Source organism: Eretmochelys imbricata, chromosome 4, assembly GCF_965152235.1.
Source record: "Eretmochelys imbricata isolate rEreImb1 chromosome 4, rEreImb1.hap1, whole genome shotgun sequence".
NCBI lineage: Eukaryota > Metazoa > Chordata > Testudines > Cheloniidae > Eretmochelys > Eretmochelys imbricata.
The window spans coordinates 101,113,803-101,137,013 of NC_135575.1; the positions used below are offsets into that span (position 1 = coordinate 101,113,803).

General features: G+C 38.1%; 1 protein-coding gene across 2 annotated transcripts in view; it reads left to right on the top strand.

Annotated features, from left to right (window-relative positions):
- Nucleotides 1-3,762: 3,762 nt before the first annotated feature.
- Nucleotides 3,763-23,211, top strand: part of RFC1 (replication factor C subunit 1) — an 82,619-nt gene continuing 63,170 nt past the window's right edge. The window contains exons 1-4 of one of the 2 annotated variants that reach the window (XM_077815744.1): nt 3,763-3,867; nt 13,345-13,473; nt 15,563-15,638; nt 17,850-17,969. In XM_077815744.1, coding sequence (XP_077671870.1) covers nt 3,865-3,867; nt 13,345-13,473; nt 15,563-15,638; nt 17,850-17,969 — 328 coding nt within the window. In that variant the 5' untranslated portion in view covers nt 3,763-3,864. Of the gene's footprint in view, nt 3,883-13,344; nt 13,474-15,562; nt 15,639-17,849; nt 17,970-23,211 lie in introns of both variants that reach the window. The other variant, XM_077815743.1, reaches the window with a different exon arrangement.

A 23,211-nucleotide genomic window follows, 5' to 3' on the forward strand; every position in this document is an offset into this window, starting at 1 on the left:
GATAACTACATCTCCATTTTACAGATGTGGAAGCTGAAGCACAGATCGCCTGATTTTCAGAAGTGCTTATTACCCCTGAAAAAACAGGCCATAAGTGACTTGCCAAATGTTAAAAAGCAAACTAGTAAATTAGAGTTTTAACCTTTTTCAGTTTATATAGTCTAAAGGTATAATTTGTTTCATAGGTACTTTTAAAAAATATATGACTTTTCACTGTATAATGTCTCTTTAAAGCACAAACCACAGTCTATGACAAGATCACATGGGAAGCACATTCCTCATTTTACAGCAACTACAAGTATTTTGTAATATAAATGAACATCTTTTCATGATTCTGCTGGCATAAGCAAAATATTAAATTCTCTCTCTCTCTCACACACACACACACCCCTTTTTCTCTATAACCAGAATCAAACCATAACCACTCCAAGACTTTACGCAGCTCTGGTTGTTCATAAAGGGTTAAAATCCTGACTTCCAAGAAATAGGAATGTGTCACCAGTCCACTTGCACATAGTGATCAGCTTAATGTTATTCTAGGCAACTTTATCAAATACAAACAGAGATAACCACGTACTATAATTCTTTAACATTATTTAAACACTTTGTGTGGCTCTATCAAATGTCAGCCACTCTTAATTCTGGTAGCAGGAACATCTGTGGATCAAATCAGTGTCTAATGAGGATTATTATGTATCTACAAATACACAATTAGAAACATTTAACTGTGATACATTTTCCTTTGCATAGTCATCACAATACCATAGCATACTGGGTAATTTGTATAAAATTACCTAAGAGCAAGTTTGATTTGCACTGAGTACATACAGTAATACTTTCTAGTTTTCCTTTGTATTTCTTTAAAAGAAATGTAAATTCACAAGCTATGCTAATATTCAAAATGCACATTTCACGTGATTATGTACATTCATAAAGGAATAACAATCCCTATACAAGACATTGTCAAAACAAAAAAAACAGAATTAAGGAATTAAACAGGCTAGTAGTATGATATCATTAATGTTAAAATATGATCTGTGACAAGGTAGGTAAAGTAATATCTGTTATTGGACCAACTTCTATTGGTGGAAGGTACAAGCTTTCAAACTACACAGAATTCTTCAGCTCAACACTACAGACAAAATATGTTCTGTCATGTAAGACAAACAGATCCATATCCAAGAAGCATCCTCCATATTTTCCATCTCGAAGTTTTTAAATTTTATAAGTTCAAAGACCCCACCTTAAACCTGTTGCTAAGTAAAACAAACTTCTTTAATTATAAAATTCCAACAGCTAAACTGCTTCACTTTGTTTTACCAACTCAATCTCTTTATCCAGATACACAATTTGTCTTATCAGTAAAACTCTCAGCCAGATTGTAATGGGCTTAAACAGTTTTAAAAAGCACCAAGGTTGAGGACTGTCTGAGCAGTAACTATAGAATTCTGCATAGAAATCTCCTGGAAAAATAAACTAACCCCCAAATGCTCAGGAAAACATTATTATATGATGCTTGCTGACCTAGAGAAAAAAAGAGATGGAATAATGATTTTGCTTTTATATAGCACCTCTCTAAATGGATCTCAAAACATTTAGTTAACTGATAGTACAGAGCATTCTGCTCAGACAAGGCAAGTCTACAGATTCTCCACTATTAATACACACCCAACCTTTAGAAAGAAATTTGGCAGCTGTTTTATCTGTACAAAACCTTCCAACAATACAGAATAGGAAGAGAAAAATACCATATCCACTTTAAATTATATGTGGAATTAAGACAAGAAAAACGTAATTACCCATATTGGAATTTCACCAAGATACCACGGTAAATTTTCCTGTTCTTGCAAAAAGTGACAGTGGATTTGTAATAAGCACAAGTGATCAGGACTCATCCAAAAGATACCACCTGAAGCAGCACCTGTAAAAGAAACAGTTGGGTTTGAACACTTATTTGCTTCTGTGTGATATAAAGAAGGTCTGAGAGGTTTTTTCCCTTTAAAAAAAGGTGAGAGTTAGCCTTGTTTTTAATATGATAAATTCAGGTTCATTCTAACCTGTTTTTCCTGAAAGACCTAGAAACTAGAGAACCCATAAGTTTATGACATCAGAGAAGTCAAGCAAATGAAACCTGATTGAGATAGGAACTTAATTTTATTTGGACTGTTTAAATAATCTCATTTTTGTTATTGTTTCTAATGCTCATTCAATGCAGTAATCTGAGAAAAAATTGGGAGAAAAAATGTTTCTTAAAATTAGCATCTTTATTAAAGACTTCCTGGTTTTGGTATAGGTCTCACATATGGATTTTGAGCTCTCTCAGCCTTTAACTGAGGGAGCATGGCTTCAGTTGAAGGCTGAGAACTCAAAATCCAAATCTGAGACTTCTCGCAAAACCAAGACAGACCAGATTTAACGTCTGACATTTCTAAAGGTAAAAAGCAACAAAAAACAAAACAAAAGAAAAGAGACCTACTTTCAGGCCTTAATATATTATGAAAAACGCTTAAGCACTGCTATTGATTCATTGGTTCAAAATTGACAGACTCACTATGATTGCAGCACTCTGGCTTTTTCTTGGTCTTCCATCCTGGCACTTTTGATGGCCTAAACTTAGTTTATGCATACTTTACCTCACTCTAGCACATAGGGGATTAATTAATGAATGTCTATGAGGTGTTCAAACACTTGGGTGATGTGAGCCCATATAGGATAGACAGATGGAACTGGGCAGAGGGCATAGACAAAGATGGTTCAGCTGGAGACAAATGAAAATTGCAAAGACTGAGGTAAAAGCAGGAGAAGATGAAGAAAAGCCCACTGCTTCCGTTGAAAGCAGCTCCTCTACATAGAGTTGGTTCATCAGCACAGCATGACTTCTCAGGAGTCAGGACCCTGCTAGGCCTGAGGTGTAAGTGGGGAGGGATGCAGAGAAGGAAACTCAGAACAGGGTTGAGGCATTTCACTGTGCTGGACATGGTGATTGTTTTAAACTACATTTCAAATAATAATTTCATTATAACTACAGCCCTATCAAATTCACAGCCATGAAATCTGTTCTTTTGTGGGCTTTAACCCTATACTATACAAATTTCACAGGGGAGACCAGCATTTCTCAAATTGGGAGTCCTGACTCAAAAGGGAGTTTCAGATGGGTCACAAAGTTATTTTAGGGGGGGTAGTGGTATTGCCAACCTTACATCTGTGCTGCCTTCAGAGCTGGGTGGCTGGAAAGCAGAGGCTTTTGGGCTGGTGCCCTCCTCTGAAGGCAGCACCCCGCTAGCAGCAGTGCAGAAGTAAGGGTGGCAATACCGCAACCCTCCTTACAATAACTTTGCGATTCTCCCCCCACCCCAACTCCTTTTTGGGTCAGGACCCCTACAATTGCAACACTGTGAAATTTCAGATTTACATAGCTGAAATCATGAAATTTACAATTTTTAAATTCCTATGACCGTGAAATTGACCTAAATGTAGGGGGAATTTGGTAGGGCCCTACCTATAACGCTAGGTGATTGTAAACAAAAGACTTCAACACACTCCCCAGGCAAGCTGAGAGATAAAGTACCCAGCAGGAAATTAAGCACCTGGACTGGGCATCTGTCACCCTGTGTCTGCCCCATCCCTTTAAATATCTAACAGGATCCAGTCCCACACCTTTCATCCTACCCCCATTCCCACCTAGTCACCGCCCCTCCCCCTCCAGCACCCGCACCTCGTCCCCCTCCAATCTGTACTCTGCCTCAGCCGTCGCGTCGGTGACGTCACCCCCACGCGCCGCACGTTTGGCGTTGGCGCGAAGGGGGGATGGAGCGGAAGGCCCCCCGTTATTACCTGCTAACGAGATAAACCGCCCCCGGCAACATGGTGAGCGCGGCGGGGGTGGGTATCTCCCCCCTCTCGGGAGCCGGGTAGCTGGCCCCGGCGCCCCCTTGTCCCCGGGGCGTGGGTGCCGGTAGCTCTCCCGCTCGGCCGGCCCGGGGGACCCCAGCGCGGTCAGGCGTGGGACCTAGCGCTGTGCGGTGAGGCGGGCTCCCTCACCGCGCTCTGAAATGAAGCTACGTCCCGCCCTCTTGCCCCCCCCCGAAGTCTGCTGCCGCTCTGTCCCCCCAGAACCGCCTCCCTTTACCCCCCCACCCCCCCTCGCGTCGGTAAACTTCCCCAGGCTCCCCGCCGGCTGTGCCGCCCGGCCGGGCCGCAGCAGTGAGCGGCGTTGCAGCGAGTGTCCTGGCTCTTGCTGCTCAAAGCGGTGGTCGGGGCAGAGACCGTGCTTATTCCTCTAGGAAACGTGAGGGAGCGCTGCTGCTGGAGAGGGGGAAAACGTTCCCCTGTGCTGCTAAAGTCAGTTGTGGGGGTTACTGACTTCCCCTTTGGAAGGGCCTTCTGGCCTTTTTGTGGGTGTTTTAGGGGCTGGGGGAAGTCATTCTTTCAAACTCCCACTGGCCAAGCTCCACATATTAGAGATACTGAAGTGGATTAAGTTTGTATTCCACATGTGATCCTGTGTGCCCTACTTAGGACACGGATAGCATGCTAGGCTCTCCTGTCGACTCACCAGCTGGAACCAAAATAAATGATTGTTTTAAATCACAATTTTAGTAGTTTCAGTATGTCTATATATGAACACTTATTTTGGACTGAGTGCCCTATTTCAATGTGTCAGTAAAAATCAAGGTAAATAGGATACTTAATCCAAATTAAGGGTGTCCATGTACAGATTTTTACTTAAGTAACTAAATGTGTGAATTAAAACAGCTTTATTTGGGGTCTAGTTTATGCATCTATTTAGCCCCTCTCCCGATCCATTACCCATATATGGTGCTAAAGTGAGATTATTCATAATAAAGTGTTTATCTCTTGATCATATTATCTTTCTTAGGCCTGCTTTATGTAATTTGCACTGATTTAACTGAAGGTAGGCTTCTAAAACAATTTAGTCTGGAGCAATTTTTGAGCTGTCTTGCCTGCATAGGGAGATCCAGGAAAATTAATACGAATTAAAGAGGTGTATTTGAAGTAGATTAGTTAACCTGTATTAAATCTCTGGATGCTGTTGTTCAGAATTAAAGTGGACTTAATGGATATGTCTATATAAGGATAAAAAAACCTAGTGGGACTGTCAGCTGGCTCAGGCTCTGGGGCTGAAAGACTGCTATGTAGACATTTGGGCTTGGGCTGGAGCCCAAGCTCTGGGAGACTGCAAGGATGGATATCTGAACATCTAAACAGCAATTTTTAGCCCTGGAGCGTGAGTCCTATGAGCCTGAATGAGCTGACATAGGCTATTCGTGGGTTTTTTATTCCCATGTAGATATACCCAGTGTGGTATAGTTTTTCCACTTTTGGAAATGAATTATGCTAAACCAATTTAAGGCCACTTTAATTGTGAATGAGGGTGTTCATGCATTTTTTAGGATTATTTTTCCTGGATGTTCCTCTAGCCAAGCTCTTTGTGTGCAGATAATTAAATTGATTGATATAGAAGGCTTTATATATATGTTTGCATGTGCCTGAAACTATATGGGTGCAAATGAGCAGATATAACCACTTTTAAACCAATCAGAGTCTAAACTGGGAAAAATCCCCGTGTAACTAAAATTGTTTTTCTAAACTGAAAAATTAAATTGATGAAACTTCTGTGGTAAAACTAGGTAGTAGAGCTTGTGTCCACTCATATTCTTGTACTCAAATAGCCAAAGTTGCAAATCAAAACTGATTTGGTTCAAATTTCAAACTAAGTGACCACAATCAGTTTGTTAGCCTCCTGTCTCAGCCCTTGAGATTAGCAGGGCTGGAGGGATCTTCACTGTCTTACCCTACAGTCTTGAGATGCAAAACCTCTGTGGAGGACACTGAGGGTACTTTGTACAATAAGGCTGAGAATTTTCCATTAATTTATTAGCAATAGCACCTCTACTGTGGCAAAAAAATTCTCTGGTGTTTGGGGTGTGTGTTAATTTTTTTTAAGGTAGTGTGCTATTCAGGGCAGAGGATAGTGTTTAGAAGTACCCAAAATGGTACTACCATAATCTAAGTTATAAAGCATTATGTGGGGATAGGACTTTGGTACACTCTGAAAACTTGTTAGTATATATTTATACAGTATTCAGATGCCTTGAGCTTGGAATACTTTTGAAATAATTTTCAGGAAGAAAGAGGTATTATGCAGCCAAACTGGAGTGGGTCATTCCAAGTGAAATTGCAAGGGGGGCTTCATAATTAATTTTTTTCATAACTGCATCACACGGTGTTAAATAACTAATGCTTGAACTGTAGTGAAACTACTTAAGGTTTCAAACTGAGCTGTGCTCTCTTCATAATGAAATTTGCAAGTGTAGACTATTACCAGACTTGTGCAGGACTAGAATTAGATATGAAGAGGTCCAAAAGGTACATTTTAAACTGGCTATTTCCAGCTTTAGTTACTTAATGTTTGCAGTCAGAGGGCACAAACACAAAACAGCAGCATTTTCTGTCCTTTTATTTTAACACCGTGCTATAGGAATTTGAACTGGATATAGGATATCAGGAATCCTTCTTTCATAGTTCCTCTGGGAAAATTCCCTTTGTGCCTCATGTTTTTCAGTTTACTCCAGACAAATGTTATATACGTCTTCGGTTTAATTTACTACTGATTGCCCTGAAGAAAAGTAACATGCATGAGACAGTTGTCCCATGAGAGGCAGAGCTTATCCTGTTTCAGATTCTTGAAGGCAACAAACTATTGAGAGCAAGGCAAGAAGAAAACTTCATGGAATTCTTCCGTGAGAGAAAACAGTATTTAAAATAAGGGAAGGGAATCCAATTACTAAGGCCTTGTCTACAATGGGAGTTTGTCATTTGTGTTCAATCACTGTTGAAAGCCGCTCCTACAAAATAGGCAAACTGCTTTAAACTGGAGTTTAGCCATGGCTTGAAACCTACCTCAGTGCAAGTCACTGTTCGTTAGCTTTGCTTGCCTGTCCTTCAGGTTTGCTCCACGACAGCTATATTGGTGGCTGTAACTGGGGCTTATTCCCTATGATTTTTTGGGGAAAAGAGATTGGCAAGCTGCTTCTAGGCAAGTGAGGAATCACACCTGACTGTTGCCTGTTGGATGGCAGTAGCCTCCACTTATAAGCACAGGAAAAATCCAACACTTTAGCAGTGTTGGTGCTGATGATGATATATATCCATCAGAGGGCAAGAGGCTCTTTAAAAATGTTAGTTTCATACAGCATTTCAAGAAGTTAGCATGCATATAATGCCAGGTTTGCTCATATACCAATACTAAAATATACAGTATGACATTTAGAAAAGTATGATCAATCAGAACATTTCCTTTTTAGGTTGGTATCCTAACGAAAAGGGAAGGAAGTGGTCCATTTTAGGATTAAATTAGAACTAATAAGTAGTTCAGTGGTTGAACTCAAGATATGGACCAGTCAGACAGTTGTTTTGTTCTGATTTTACCTAGGCTACGTCTACCCTAGCAACATTCTGTTTGTATAAGAATACTGGTATACTATACCAGCAAAGCACTCAGAGTGTGGGTGCAATTATATCTGCAAGCTGTGCTTGGTATTGGTGTAGTAAAACCAGTGCTCAGAAGCAAAACAAACTATACCAGCAAAACTGCATATTTACTGTTATAAATACGGTCTACAGTAGGGACTTCTGCTGAAACAGCTATGATAGTCCGGGATCACACCTCTTTATGCTCCAGACATAGCTATCCTAGCAATAAGTCTTTTGTATACCAGGCCTATAGGGTTTTTTTTTTTTTGCTATTCCCAGATATATATGGCATGAAGTAAGTTCCATTTTGCTCCTCCTATTTTTAGTTTCATATAATAAAATAATAGTTTTATCTGTACATAGTGATGTCCTTTTCAGTCTTAACAGTTTTGGATTTTCCACCTCTTACAGTCCAATAGCTTCTAACAAGATTATCTTTTTCCTCTGGAAAAAATGGGATGTCTGAAGAAGAATTTGAAGGATAATATAGCAATGCTGAAGATTGTAAACAGAGGAGACTTGAAGAATATGTACAGTCTTTTAGTTTAGTCGTTAAGGTAAATTAAGCACTCAAATCTAAGCCTTTATTCAGAAAGTGTGTTCAGAAGGCTTATATGCTATTATCTTGAAGCTTTGGCAGTTTGCTGAGAAACTAATTTTAAGCAATTTAAGAAAGATACTTCTGCCTTCATATGGGGATCAAAGGATGATTTACAGCAAGAGAATGGAACATGGTGTTAACACAGGGAGACAAATTTTGAAGTTAAAAGCCTACAGATAACTGCCTTTTGGTCACAAGGTTATTATCAACAGACAAGCCATATTATTTGCATAAACAGTGCTTGATGGATAAATAGAAGATGCTTGTTTGAGTTCACCAGCAATGGAAACAAGAACGCTTACCCAGCCATTAAAGACAAATAATCCACTGTCTCTTGTCTGTTAAAAATCATTAGTCTCACTGAGCCATACTTATATACTAAAGAAAGCACCAATGGATTGCAGTTTAGGTGTTTTGTAGACTTTGCTTTGGGCACTCCTTTACTAGTGTCACCACATTACTTATCGGTCCAAGATACTGTTGTTTTTGGTAGATATTGTCACAGATCCACAAGGTCTGGTGTGCCGCAGCCTGTAACCAGTTCCTTGGGAGTGACCTCTTCAGTGTGCTAGGCCCCAAGGACCCACACAGTTCCAGAGGGGCTGGCCTGTGGCCTGAGACTGGGCCTTTGGGCATCAGCAGAGACGTCTCTCTGTGGCTCTTGGCAGCAAATCCTGCTAAGCCAGCCCCCTGTGGGAGGCTTGTACTGTACTTAAGCACGCAGTGCTCTCACTGCAGAAACATCAGGCAGCCTTTTCAAAACAAGGTAACAATTTATTAGTCATATAGAATCAAAGTCCTTGGGTTAGCACAGAAATTAGGTCTACATGGGGATAAAAAAGACCATGGCTGAGCCAGATCAGTTGATTCGGGGTTAAAAATTGCTATGCAGACATTTGAGCTTGAGCCCAAGCCTGAACATTGACATAACAATTTTTAGCCCTGCAAGCCCAACTCAGATGACTTGGGGTGACCATGGGGCTTTTATTCCTGTGTGTACGTACCCACGGAGGAGAAAGTTCAAATTATAGTCCATCCTGGCTAAGGCAGTGCAAGTGCCATCCAAGCTGTCCAACTCCAGCATGGTTCATGTCTCTCTCTCCCTTTAACAGCTCCAGGAGAGGGAGAAGCCAGCTTCTCCCAGAAGCCCACCCTTTATCCCTTGCTGGTGACCTCTCAGTCCTTTGTTCTCCAGGAAGAGCCATGGCTGAGTTCACAACCCCACCTGCTGAAGCTTCCCACTTTTGAGCTTTGATTTTTTCAGTCAGTTGGCCTTGCATTGTCTCTATGGACCCTCTGTTGATCTAGTCCCTTTCAACCAGTTCATTGACAACCATTCATTCCACCCAGACAGCAAGGTGACAGGTACATCTGTCTCGTACACCGTTCCAGGAACAGTGTTAACCCTTTTGCCCTGGTGGGTGCAATGTGAAGTACAGAGGAAACTGAGGCACACATAGGCTTTAAAGATATTACAAAAAATTCCCAATCTGTCACAGATGTCTTGTATTTAAGCTGCATATTGATGCAGTTTACATGATAAAAGGAAAGTGGTAGACTTTACAACAAATATTAAAAAACTTCAAGGAAGTTTATAGGAGAGTCAGTAGCTTGTTTTGAGACAAAATATGTCCTAACTCAAACTAAACATACCATAATATTGTTTGTTTAAAACAGCACATAGTATTTAAAATAAAATAAAGGAGTTCAGTGGTGGTGGGAGTTTTCTATAAAGACAAGCAGTTTGCTTGGTGAACCAGAATATGAAAGAAGAAAAGGAGTACTTGTGGCACCTAATATGAATCTTGTGGCACCAGAATATGAAAGTTATTTCATGGGTTGGGTTTTTACAGCTTTGAATGAACCAGGGAACTTAATTTAAAAAGGGAAGAACCTGGGGGAAACATGTTACTTTCAAACAATTTCTTAATTATGTTTTTGTTTCAAAGAATGGGAGATAGTAGCATCATTGACATTCTGGCCCTAGACAGACTTTAGGAAGTGAGTGTTTGTTGAATACCTGTAAAATTTACATGGAACCACAAATGTCAGTTTAAGACCAACTCTTAGATTTGCTCTCAGATCTATGGAAATGCTTTTTTTGGTTGAAACACTACCATTTGCTCAAGTCAAGGCAGAAGATTGAAACCAAAAATCAATACAGCAACTTGGAAGAGAATCTCTTTATAACTAAATAAACTAACTAAATAAATGTGTTAGTCTCTAAGGTGCCACAAGTACTCCTTTTCCTTTTGCGAATACAGACTAACACGGCTGCTACTCTGAAACCTGTCTTTATAACTAGCATCCTGATGCTAGTATATTTCCTGGAGATTAAAACAAGTAAGGTTAAATAATTTTGGAAATTACATACAGACTTTGTTATTAAAGCTGAAGGTGAAGTCTACCTTTTTTATCAATTGTGATTACTTTTTGCACTTAAGTGTGGCCAATAAATACAGATTAGTCAGAGTCATTGTCTGGTTTTCATGCACACTGGCTGTAATTATGTTTGGGTTGAAAATGCTGGACAAGAATGTGTTTAAATCCCAACTAAACTTTTAACTGAAGTATAAACAGCTGTGAAATTTTTAGATTTTCACAAAACCTTCACATTCTACACTGATCTTAAACAAATTTATAAGTCCCTTTAATGAGAAATTGGTTTAAAAAGTCCCCAGGAAGTTTAATTCACCTGTATATTTAGCTAAAGAAACGATAAAGACAAAACCTTATTTGGTCACCTAGTCCATCCCAACAACATTTTTAGTGCAAAGTAATTTCTACTGTGTGTACATATTGAATATTTGCATAGCTCAAACAAGTAGTCCATGCATATTCCTCTTTATTATCCATTTTAGAAAAAGTTACAGCAGAAATCTGTGATTACAGCATTAACAGTTACTTATTTGCAAGGGATACTAAAGCTTAAAGACTTGGCTATAGAAGTCACTTACCTGTCTACATACACATGTATCATGAGTTTAGGTTTATAACTAATATTTGATGTATGCAGAATATGTAGATCAATTCATATTTATTATGACAAATGTGTCAGCAGCACAGAAGGAGCTAAGGTCTCAGGTATGTTAACAGGTCATTGGTTTAAATTTAAGTCATGGGTGGAATACTCAAAGGGATATAACTAACTTAAAAATCACTTCTATCACACCTATGAGGACTGGTTTCAGAGTAACAGCCGTGTTAGTCTGTATTCGCAAAAAGAAAAGGAGTACTTGTGGCACCTTAGAGACTAACCAATTTATTTGAGCATGAGCTTTCGTGAGCTACAGCTCACTTCATGTAGCTCACGAAAGCTCATGCTCAAATAAATTGGTTAGTCTCTAAGGTGCCACAAGTACTCCTTTTCTTTTTACCTATGGGGACTGTTACTGAAAAGTGAAAATTTCCTTCTAATTAGTTTACTTTGTAGTAGTAATGAATGTATAAGGGTTGAACCCAAAGGGCCCAGGCAGGATTGTAATCAGTTTTCTCTGCCTGGGTGGAGTTTTCACACATCAACAGGTAAGAGAAAAGTATCATTGTGAAGACTATAAAAATTGGTAATGACGATTCAGAGGCATATGTAGCACTTGAAACTACTTCAGTCATTGTTTGAGGTTGACAATGTCCCTTTAAATTTTAGAACTATCCATTTATAGTCAGAAATTTATAACTTGTAAATTGCTGGTATTACTCCTGTGACAGAATACCTGTAAAATAGAGTAACACTAATATAATAGTACTAGTTATTTAGGTCTCAAGCCTTTAAGGAGATGCACATGGGGAGACACTTGTGTAAATAGGATGCCATATACTTAAATCCAAAAACATCTGCTTACAGGGTCAGTGCCTTAGTTGTAAATGAAATATAGCAAGTCCAAGTTTTCCTTAAACAAGGAAGGCAGCTCAAAACCTGATAATAAATAAGTCACAGGTATTATCAGGGGGAAAAAAATGCTAATTCTTTTTAACAAATCACATGTTCTATTTGGCCTTCTAACTCCAACTCTGAAAGGAGCCAGAGTGGTATACTTTCAATCAATCTTATCTAGAATAAGGAATTGATAAAGGCTCTTTCTCAGTGGCTCTACAAACTTGTGTGAATATTCAGAAATAATATTAAAACAAATTCAAAGAACTAGTATTACTCACAGTTTCTGAGAAAATTCTGCTGGTCTTAGTATTCCTGGGAAACTACTTAGCTGAAATCTCTAGGGGGTAAATCAGAAAGTAGTGTTACCTGGGTAGAATATAGTCACAAGCCACACCCTCCGCCTGCTATAAATTCAGACCAAACGATTATATGCTGCTCCTATAATGGTTGCCATTAAAATGGCTGCTATCCCTGGAGACAATGACTGTAAACAGGTATAACAAGCTAGATGATTCCCTTTTTAAGTAAATAGTCTGAAATATTAAGGGATGTTTTAATAGATGTTGGGTCTGTGTTTGTGGTTATGCTATATGCTCATACAAGAGCCTCATAAAGTTCAAACCTTTTATTTTTGCAGGTAGAAAGGTCCTTTTGTTCTTATATTCGTGGTAGGAGATGCCATAAATATGTTACCCTTTTGAGATCTTTAGGTTGATTAACATTGCTTGAACTTGGAAAAAATGGTCAGACACCTACTAGCTGGAGAGCTATACCAAACACTTTGCTGATGCCAGAGCCCGGGTGAATTGACCCATCTTCCCCAGATTCTGAAAAGATGGAGGGTGCTGGGATTCAATATTCTGCAGCTACCTGTGGGCTTTGCTGCGGAATTTCATCTGTGTTAGGCTCTGCCCCACAGTTAAGTTATTCATTTGATCTATAAAAGACTCTGACATTTGGGCTATACTTGTCAGAGTTTACTGAATCTCTTTGGAGCTAATTGCAACTGTTTGTTGTTCTTTATCCCATCAATAATGTGATTCTGTATTGTGCTTTGCAATAGGATGGCTGGCAGAGATATTCCATTAAGGGAAAAGTGAGCTCTTGGAATGATCTGTAGTGGAAAGGAAAGCTGCTGCCATGTGTGCCTCAACTGAGCAAAGATTGCTCTGCATCTGTAAGACCTGTATTGACTAGATATGAGTACATTCAGCTCTACAGGTTTTAAGCAAAACTTCTAGATCAGTGAATGGATGAAGAGTTGTTGAGAGAGTAATTTGCTTTTTTTAAAATTATCTCGTTCTTTTGTTGAGTGAAAGGTCAAAGTATTGTGTGTTGCCTTTTTAAATCCCCTCTCCCCCTTTATTAGGATATCAGAAAATTCTTTGGGGTTGTATCTACTGGCAAGAAACATGAATGTGAGAGAGTGAAAAAGACAGAGAAAACCAAAAATGGGGAAGAGTCTTCAGATGGGAAGAAGAAAACAAAGGATATCAAGGTCAGTTTGCTTTCCTCAGCTGCAGGCTGTTCTGGGCTTGGAGGTTGCTCTGGTATGGGAGTGCACGTCTGTGGCTCTCCCCTTACAACTGACTTGTGTTCTTGGTTTAAATGTTTTCAGTGGTTTCTCATCAGTTATTTATAAAATGTTTGTCATTTCTCTATAGTCAAAATCAAAATGAAATCTGATTGGCCTATGCAGAGTCAGGGAGACATTTCCAACTAATATTGTACCAGAAGCAAAAATCTCACCTGCATATTTAATATGGCACTATGGAATGTATTCTGTAGTAACATAGTCCTCCACTGTGGTCAGTATTCCTACTTCCTGAAGAACGTTTAACCTAGGTCCTATGTCTCACGTGGCAATGAGAAGTCAAAAAAAAGAAATATGTTTCCTAAACCAAGTTTGTCTAGCAAAACCAAGCAAACACAGTTCTCAATTCCAGCAAAGAAAATAGTGCTGAGACTGGAGTTAGCGTAGCAGAAGTTGCTTCTGTTTCTGCACCCCAATTTTCTTGTAACTTTTTTTTCTTTTATGAGAAAGAAATTGTTAGTTTTCCATATGCTTGGGGGTGGGGCGGGGCGGGGGAGGTGGGAGATTGTGATACTGTCATGGAAACAATCCTATGAAATATTTAAAGCAAATCTAGCTAAGGTCCTAATTATGTAAGGAGCTCTGCCAAGGCAAACCCTCATTTATTTAGATTTATAAATGTGCTAAAAAGGGCACATATTTACATGCCCAGGCACCTTTAACATAACTTAAATTGCTGTCCATAGGATGTATTTTTAAGATAAGCTGCCATACTTCACCTTCCGAACTATTCTTGCCTTTACACTTAAATTACTGCCATTGTCTAATGCCTGGAATTTGTCTAATTAACACTATAATTCAGGGCACTACTCATGTGGAGCTCACTGTAGGCTCAGGGTGAAAATATGTAATGAGATATCTTTAAAATTAGGGTAATTAATGAGTAGGAAGAGTTGAGTTCTGGTTATGCTATCTCAAAAGGATATAACAAAGTGGGGTGGTTCAGAGACAGGTGACAAAAATTATTAGAGCCATGGAAAGATTTCTGAATTAGGAGAGGTTGAAAAGATTGTCACTGTTTTAGCTGAAAGAGGTGACAGATGAGAGGGAAGATAAGGTACAAAATAATAAATGGTATAGAGAAGGTGAATTTGGTATATCTCTTTACCCTGGCTTGCAACACAAGAACAAGGAGCTGTTCAATGTAATTGAAAGGCAACAATTTTAAAAATGATAAGGAAATTCTATTTTATACAACCCATAATTGAGTTGTGGAACTGAAGGAATAATTAAGGTAAAATGCTTAGTAGATTTCAGAATAGAGTTGAACATTTCCTGTGGATAATAAGAACATACAAAGTTATGTTAGATAAGATTAATTAATTAATTTATTTTTAGAAGTGTTATAACCCTTAATGCTTCAGGTCAGAAGACAACCACCAATTTGACTGGGTCAGGAAGAAAGCTCCCATATGGACAGATGATTGTACAGTTGTCTGTTATGGCATTTCTTACAACTTCCATTTAAGTGTGTGGTATTGGCCACTATCAGACGGGACACTGGACTAGATGGGATCACTGGTTTATCTGTTATGGCAGTTATGTTAAAAGAGGGGGAGCAAACAAATAATGTATTGACTAGTACATTCTTTATTTCTGGAGGTACCTGACAGTTTTATTTTTGATTAGATTAGTTGTCCAAATTCCACAAAGCTGTTTAAAATTTCAGAGATGTTTGAAGATGGTGTCTGATTATTTTAATTGTTTAAGCTTTTATTTGTTCCAGTTGCAGCCTGTGTATTTTTTGACTTTTTTTCAAATTGGTATCTTTGTGGAATATAATGAACTTTGCTTCTCTTTGTTGTATTCCTATTTTATAGCCACTTAACTGAAAGCTTATAGTTTAAGTTCTTAGATTTATTTTTATGCATGGACATTACCGGGTTTCTGCTAGAAATTAATCTAATACAGTTAATTAACTAGAAGTTGTAGTAGGTGTAGAAAGAAAGCAAGAAAGAACTTGATAGTGGAAATAATGGACTTTTACTACTAGGTGAAGAATTCATCTAATGAAGATGATTCCAAACGAAAGCAGACAAACAAGAAAAAAAGGATAATCTATGATTCAGGTAAAATTTGTTACTGCTTTAGAATGCTGCTTTGTTTCTTTTGCGGTTCTGCCAGTTAAAATTGAGGGTTAGCAGGCAATTGTTACCCCTCAATGCAACACATTTTAAAAAAAAAGAACCTCTTGAAGGATTGTGCTCAAGAAGAAATAAAAGCATGTTAAACACAAGATGCTCTTGATTCTCACTGCTTAAAGTCATTAATTGCTTGGCTGTTATCACTATGAACAGTTACATCTTCTATTGACACTCCTCAATATCACAAAATGCAGCATTGCATCTGTAGCAACATCAGCTAAAAATGCTAACCCTATGTATGTATACAAAATAATTTTCACTAGACCTCAGTCAATAATTCGAATAACCCAGATTTGGAGTTTAGATTAGAACTAGCTTACTCAGTATCTTTTTAAATGGCTGCTATAAAGAATGATTTCTGTTTTAAAGGTCTTGACAGAATTTTTATTTTCAATTTTAAGGCCTCCAATTCTGAGATCTGATCTGTCTGCTCTGTGACAGGCAGGAGTCTGCTGATGTAGAAAAACTTGCAGGATTGGGGCCTGCCTTACTAATTTTATATTGAATGGGCATGCAAAGTTAATTTGCATTTTCATTTGTATCTGCCTTGACACACAGACCTTGATAAGCATTTGTCCCATGCTTCTAGGTGCTTTTACATATTTTAAATTTCAGAATATGAAAAAAATGTAAAATTTAATTGAAAGGACTGTTCAGCCCACTCTAATGAATATCCTCCAGAAGATACAATTTAAAATAAAGTTTTTAAAAAAGTTTTATCTATCAGTTTTTTCTTTTTTAAATTAAGTTTAAAAAAATTGGAAGCTTTCTGGTTTCCCCCTTTGTTACTGTCACTTCTTCCCCATCTGGATGCTGAAGCCTCCTGGAGTTATCATGAAATTGAAGAAAAGATTACAGGCTTTCCTACAGCTTGTGTCTTCCATTGCAGACTATTGATTTTTGTGTGTGCGTGTGTGCACTGGTTCAATAGTACAAGGTTGCTCTAATTTTAAAAGAAAAACAATGGGATGAGCTAAACCTGCAGAACACACAAATAAATAAGCCTGCCAGAATGTTGTCATTGAATATTGAAAATACATCAAACTGAAGAGATTGTATATTAAGCTAGTCCTTATAGCCTTGGGGAGCCTTAAAGGAAATATTTCTAAATTAATGTTCGGTGCTACACATAGTATATGAAAACCAGCTGCCACCTGTAATATATTATTAATTTGCTGAGTGTTAGCAGTGTGCCTGGAGCGTTAATCTCCTATTCCATTACGGGGAAGAAAAATGAAGTACTGCTCCAAATGCTTTAGAAGACGAGCAGGCTTTTCAGTCACTGAGATTGTTGACCATTTCATTCTTAGAGAAATGTAGGGGTGCCAGTTTTGTGTGTGTTTAAAAAACTAAATACTTGTTCTGCTAGTGTGTTCCCTTGAACCACGCACGTCATGCTGTGAACAGTAACCATATAGCAAATATGCTGGGTTCCCTCTGCTTTTTCAGTCCTTTTGCAATCGCTTAATAAGGATCTGGCTCAGTATGCAAATAGGCATACATTGTGATGCTCACAATTCACAATGACCAGATGAGGAGACAAGTGTCTGTTACCTGAAAGGAACCTTTCAGAGACTTGTTACGTCCTGGTTATCTGCCTTAAGAACATAATCTTCAGTATAGACACACAACTCCTTAAATGTTATCTTCATACATTTTGCAATGATTATGATGATCAATGGATTACTGGCTCTCAGCAGAGTTATTTGATCCAGCAGATCCCTGTAAAATACTATGCACCCTGTCTGCATTCTGCCAGTTGGTACAAAAAAGTCCCTGGGTCACAGACTGGAGTTTAATTTTCAGGCTTCAGCTCATCCCACTGCAGAAGCAACATGCTTGGTTCCTGGGGTGGGTAATAGGGAATTCTTCTTCTTGTTGAACAAAAGTTCTTCTGGGTGATTGATGGCTTCTTGAGGAAGTCCCATTTAGTCCTTGTCCTAGTCGAAGGATGGCGGCCATGACACAGATCTCTTAAATTAGAGAGGTACAGCTTCATTTTTCTCTGTATTCTGGGCTTCAGCAGAGTACTTTTCTCCCACAGATGGATGTTTTTATAACTGATGTGTTGAACTGTTATTTAAAGACTGTATGTATGTGGAGGAAAATAATACTTCTCCCTGTGGTCAAATACAGATTCAGAAGAGGAGATGCAATCAGTAAAGAAATCTAAGAAGCCACCAGAGAGAAAACCATCCTCTTCAAAACCTGATAAAGTTCTTAAGCAGGATCCTGTTGTTTATGTTTCAGAGACAGGTAACGTGTGAAACACATGATATATTCAGCTGTTATGGGAGGGTTGCTTTTACTAAATATTTAAACATAACATTCAAGGAGAAATGCTTTTTTTTTTTTTTTTTTTTAAAAGAGACAGGTAAGCTTTAGAAATGTACCATTGAAGACTTTGCTAGCCTAGCAACAGGCTAAAAGTTATGGGATGATGAGTGGTCATTGGGGCTGTTAGAGTCCTCTTCTCCCTTTGGTGTTGGAAATGGTGGTCAGTCTTGCTTGGGTTCTGGTCAGGCATATACCATCTCTCCTTGTTTCCATTGGTTTAGTCAGGGATGTCATCTCAGGAATTGGCAAATGCACTCTTTTCAGTTTCCTTAAGTGATGTGTTTATAATCCTTGGGGGTCAAGGATAACTTCCAAACACTTAAGCTCTTCATGAGCACTCTTTCTAAAATGACAGAGCTAAGTTTTCAGAGAGCTTTTCATTTGGTATCTGACTAGCCAGTCTTTTCTCTCCTACAATTGCTTGCTTCATGAACGTTAGTGGCAAAACTGCTTTGTTTTCAGTCTTTACCTCCTTGAGTCTGACTTTCAAACTCTTTAAAAAAACCAAATATATTGTCAAAGTATTAATCCATCTGCTATCAGAGTATTAGGAAGATTGATGTTAGGAAAGCTGATAACAGTACAATTCTTCTGTAGTAGTACTTTAAAAATACCATTCATGCAAACTCAGTCCTGTATCTCAGCTTCCTAAGTTGTTAAATTTTTTGGTCCTGAAGAGCAGACGTGGTGAGTAGGAGTCAGTTGCCTTCCCTGAACTTAACCACTGACTTCAGACTTTACAGTCAATTCTGTAGTCTTTATGAAGAGTTATGCACATGGGTGATCTTTGTTGTTTGTTCTAAATTTTCTAAGGTTATTCTGTTCTAAATTTGCTAGTAACTTTTATCTGGCAATTACAGAATTTGAATCTGCATGTGTGTGCACTTTGGTGAATTATATTTATGGTTAGAGTTAAGGCTGCATGTTTGTTGTTCAGAATATATATCTGTTTGTAGATGACGTATGAGAGAGTGTCTTGTTTGTTGTTGGTTTGGCATTATTTGTTTTCGATGTTGCCATTGTTCTGATTGCACTTTTGGGATATCCCTGAGCTATTTGTTTTCCAGGAGTAAGAATTGTGCCCAGATGGTACCTTTAGAGGAGGCGGATCTGCTTACTTTACCTTCTGTTTCTACATAGAACACATCTTGCAGAATTCCTACTAACTCATCCTTTCCTTTCAGAGTTTGGAGGGGAACTTTGAGATCGTGACTTGTCTTTTAAACTTCTGTGGGCTTTTTGCTCTACTTTTTGAGGCATTAAGTTTTCAGTTTTGTTTTGTGATTAGCTTATTTTTCTTTGTGGAGCATTTGCCTCCTGGTGAAACCAGGATCTAACTGCAAGGTTCTAATGGCAGTGGCTAATCTTGGGTGGTATTTAACCACTGTTAGGGTTGGTGACTCCTGTTCCTGTTTGCTACCACTTTGTTTATGGGTCAAACAACCTTAAGAACTAGACGAGTTCTGCCCTATTCGTAGAGAGATGAGACCCAGGAATGTGAATGCTGCAAGATTATTTATGAAGTACAACAATAAGATAAACTATCTTCCCTTCTAGCAATGATTAAAAAAATACTTGGCAGTTGAGAATATGAAACTTGTAGCAGATTCCTTTATAAGTGTAGTATAATAATTGCTGCTTCTTAAAAGTCTTAAAACTGTAGCTCCTAACTGTCAATCTGCTTGCATGTGATTTATTAAGTAATGTAGTTAAATGACATCAGTTGTAGTCTGTCTCTACTGAAAATGTAGCACAGGTAATCTTTTAGCCATCGTCAGTAATTAGAAATGGAATATATCTATATAAACAAAGCTTTTGTGTGCTCTGTCATATCTTTCTCATAGGGGTTAAAGTACAAGACTGTTAGAATTAATTCATAAATATGCATGATGATTATACAGTAGAACCTTAGAGTTACGATCACCAGAATTACGCGCCTACCAGACAACCCATACCTCATTTGGAACTGGAAGTACACAATCAGGCAAAAGTAGAGACTCCTCCCCCCCCAAAAAAGGCAAATACGGTATAGTACTGTTAAATGTAAACTACTAAAAAAAAGAAAGAAAAGGAAAGCAGCATTTTTCTTCTGAATAGCAAAGTGTCAAAGCTGTGTTAAGTCAATGTTAAGCTGTAATCTTTTGAAAGAACAATTATAATATTTTGTTCAGTTATGAACAACCTCCATTTCTGAGGTGCTTGTAACTCTGAGGTTCTACTGTATGTACAGTCTCATAATATTTATATTACACAGTTAAGGCTGTTTACAGGTGGCAAAGCTTGAGAAGTTGTCACATTAGAGACAAATGAGTCAACCATGTTCTTTTGACATCTGTATCTTATAACTGCACTGGCTTTTCTCACATCTTAAGTACAGTCACTTACTATACAACCTGCCCTCAAACCTCTCATCTTATTTCCAGAGGTCAGACATCTAATTTAACTTCCTTTAACATCAGTGAGTGAAAATCTTTCTGTTGATTTCAGTGGGAGTTGGATCAGCCCCGTAAGCTGGTTAAGGTAGTGCTAGGTATACATCAAACCTTTTAATGCATGGATGTGGGCAATTAAAACTGGGAAAGTCTCTTCCCAGTGTTTGCAAAGCATGCTGTAGAGAAGATCTTGATGTACACACAAGAACACAATCAAGTTAGAAAGCAAGTACAAGAGTGACAGTTTACCCATCCCTCTCGAATGGCAGTACCTTTTCAACAAGATGCAGCCTGAATACTCTTAAAAACAACTAGAAATTTGGCTCAACTGATATGATTACACTGTATTGAAATCATTTCTGCTATCCAAGTAAGAATGTTAATTATATTGCCATGGAGCTTCTAAAAGTTCCAGACAGCTGGATTATTGTTGAAAAACTGGGGTTTGTGTGTATTGTCTAAAACAAAATAATTTTTTAAAATTAATACCTGCTAAATTAATGTCCTATTGAAAGCTTAAACTGTCAGTGTTACACAAAGTAAAATACCTATTAGATTAATATATTTTCTAGATACCAATCTATAATATGTTTAATAAAACACATGCATGTTCATAGCATATATAGCACTACCTGTATTTTGTTTTATATTTCTGGTAATTTAATTATGATGTTTTTTTTTTCTGATAATAAGCAAAATGATGTTTTTGGACAATATACTTCTTCAAACAAACAAACCCAAAAACCAAAATGCACATTTCTAGCCAAGGTTACAATGTTTATACTCTTTTCCCCTCCACTCCCCCCATTTTTAAAATAAAATTATTTTCAACTTTTTTAAAGTTAAAACAAGAACTGTTATGAAAAAAATGGCACAAGACAAAGCATTCGATAGCAGAAGCACTTGACAATAGTGTAATTGCAAGTACTCTAAAATTTAAGGAGCGTATTTATTTCATTTGATTCCAGCAGAAGCAGGTAGGATTAATTTTTTGAAATATAAAAAACCCCTTTTGTAAATAATATGTCAACGTTCAAATTCAGTACACTGAACTACCTAAAGTGGAAGTATATTAAAATTTCGATTTGTTTACTTGCTGGTGTACCTCAGTTTTTTTGCACTTGAAACTGTGTATGGTGGTTAATTAATGTTCCCTACTGTAAAGCCTAAAAGTACCCAACTTGAACCACATATTATTTTACCAAGCTTATCTCTTTACCAGACCTTTTTTTTTTTTTAAACAAGGCTTTTTGCTGCATAATTTTTTAGTGCAGTTATAGTTTAGGAAAACTACATGCTCACAGATTTTTGAGGCCAGAAAATGACCAGTTATAGTCATTGTACTCTGACTGCCAGTACAGCAAAAATCATAGAATTTCATCCTGTAATTCTTGTATTAGGTTCATAACTTCCGGTTAGGTTATCTTTTAGGACCTCAAATTCACAGTGTCTCTTATTAAGTTGTGGAAATGGTTAACTACCCTCACTGTTAAAAAATTATGCCTTCTCTCCAGGTTGAATGTATCTAACTTCAGCTTCCAAGCACTGGATCTTGTTATGTTTTTGCTTTGTATTTTTAAGAGCTTACTACCATCAGAAACTTCTCCCCATGCAGTTGCTTAGATATCATGATCAAATCCCCTTTTAAGTAAACGAAATAGTTTCTTATTGTAAGGCACATTTTTCAGACCTCAACTCATTCTTGCAGCTCTTTTGAGTCCTTTCCAATTTTTTTTAAGTGTGGACACAGAACTGAATGAGTACAGTATTTCACTAATGGTCTCAGTGCCATGTACCAGGGGTGGCTGAACTTACCCTCTGAGCCACATACAACAGTCTTCAGAAGTTCGAGAGCCAGGGCACGCCTGCTGGGGCTTGGGGCTTCCCCACTCCTGCTGAAGCCTCAAGCTCTGGCAGGTGCACACCATGGTGCAGAAGCTCTGAGGATGACTCCTCGCCCCCGACCCCCCCATTTGCTGGGCAGAAGCCCCTACCCTGCTGCAAGGCAGAGGTCCTGAGCTCCCCCTTCCAAATCTGGTAGGTGGAGAATGGGAGGGAGGAATGGGGGCTAGGCGCTCCTGTTCAGTTGATTATTTCCAAATCCTTTTTAGAGTCAGTTTCAAGAATGTAGTCCCATATTCAGTAAGTGTAACCTGCATTCTTTCTTCCTAAATTCATGACCTGTCATTTAGCTGTATTAAAACTCATTGTTCAAATGAGCCCAGTTTACTAAGCTATCCATATATGAAACTATGCACATAACTGACCTCACTTAACCTTTACTTACCCTTTAACAATTTTTGTCATCTGCAAACTTTACCAGAATGATTTTAGATATTTTTTCCACATTTTATAAAGATATTTGATGGCTTTGACTCAAGAACAGATGCCTAATCAGATTCTTTGGAGAGCAGGTGGAAATGGTGCATTTTTAGATTTGTTATGTAACGAGGTGGTGTGATCAAGCTTTTCTGCATCTGACACAATAGGAACATTGGTCAAGGTTAATAGTGAAATCCCTGAAAACTGCAGCTCAAGGTTACCCTTATCTAGTGAGTTCTAGGTACACACAGAGTAAGGTTGACTTAGGCTGTGACTAAAGCAATTTCTTTATACAAGGGTTAACATTTCATTTCATATTTTTTTTTTTGCTAGTATGTGTATGATTCATTTTTCCATTTCATTGGAACTGAATAATGTTGTATAGCCAGTTGAGCATATTTTAATTC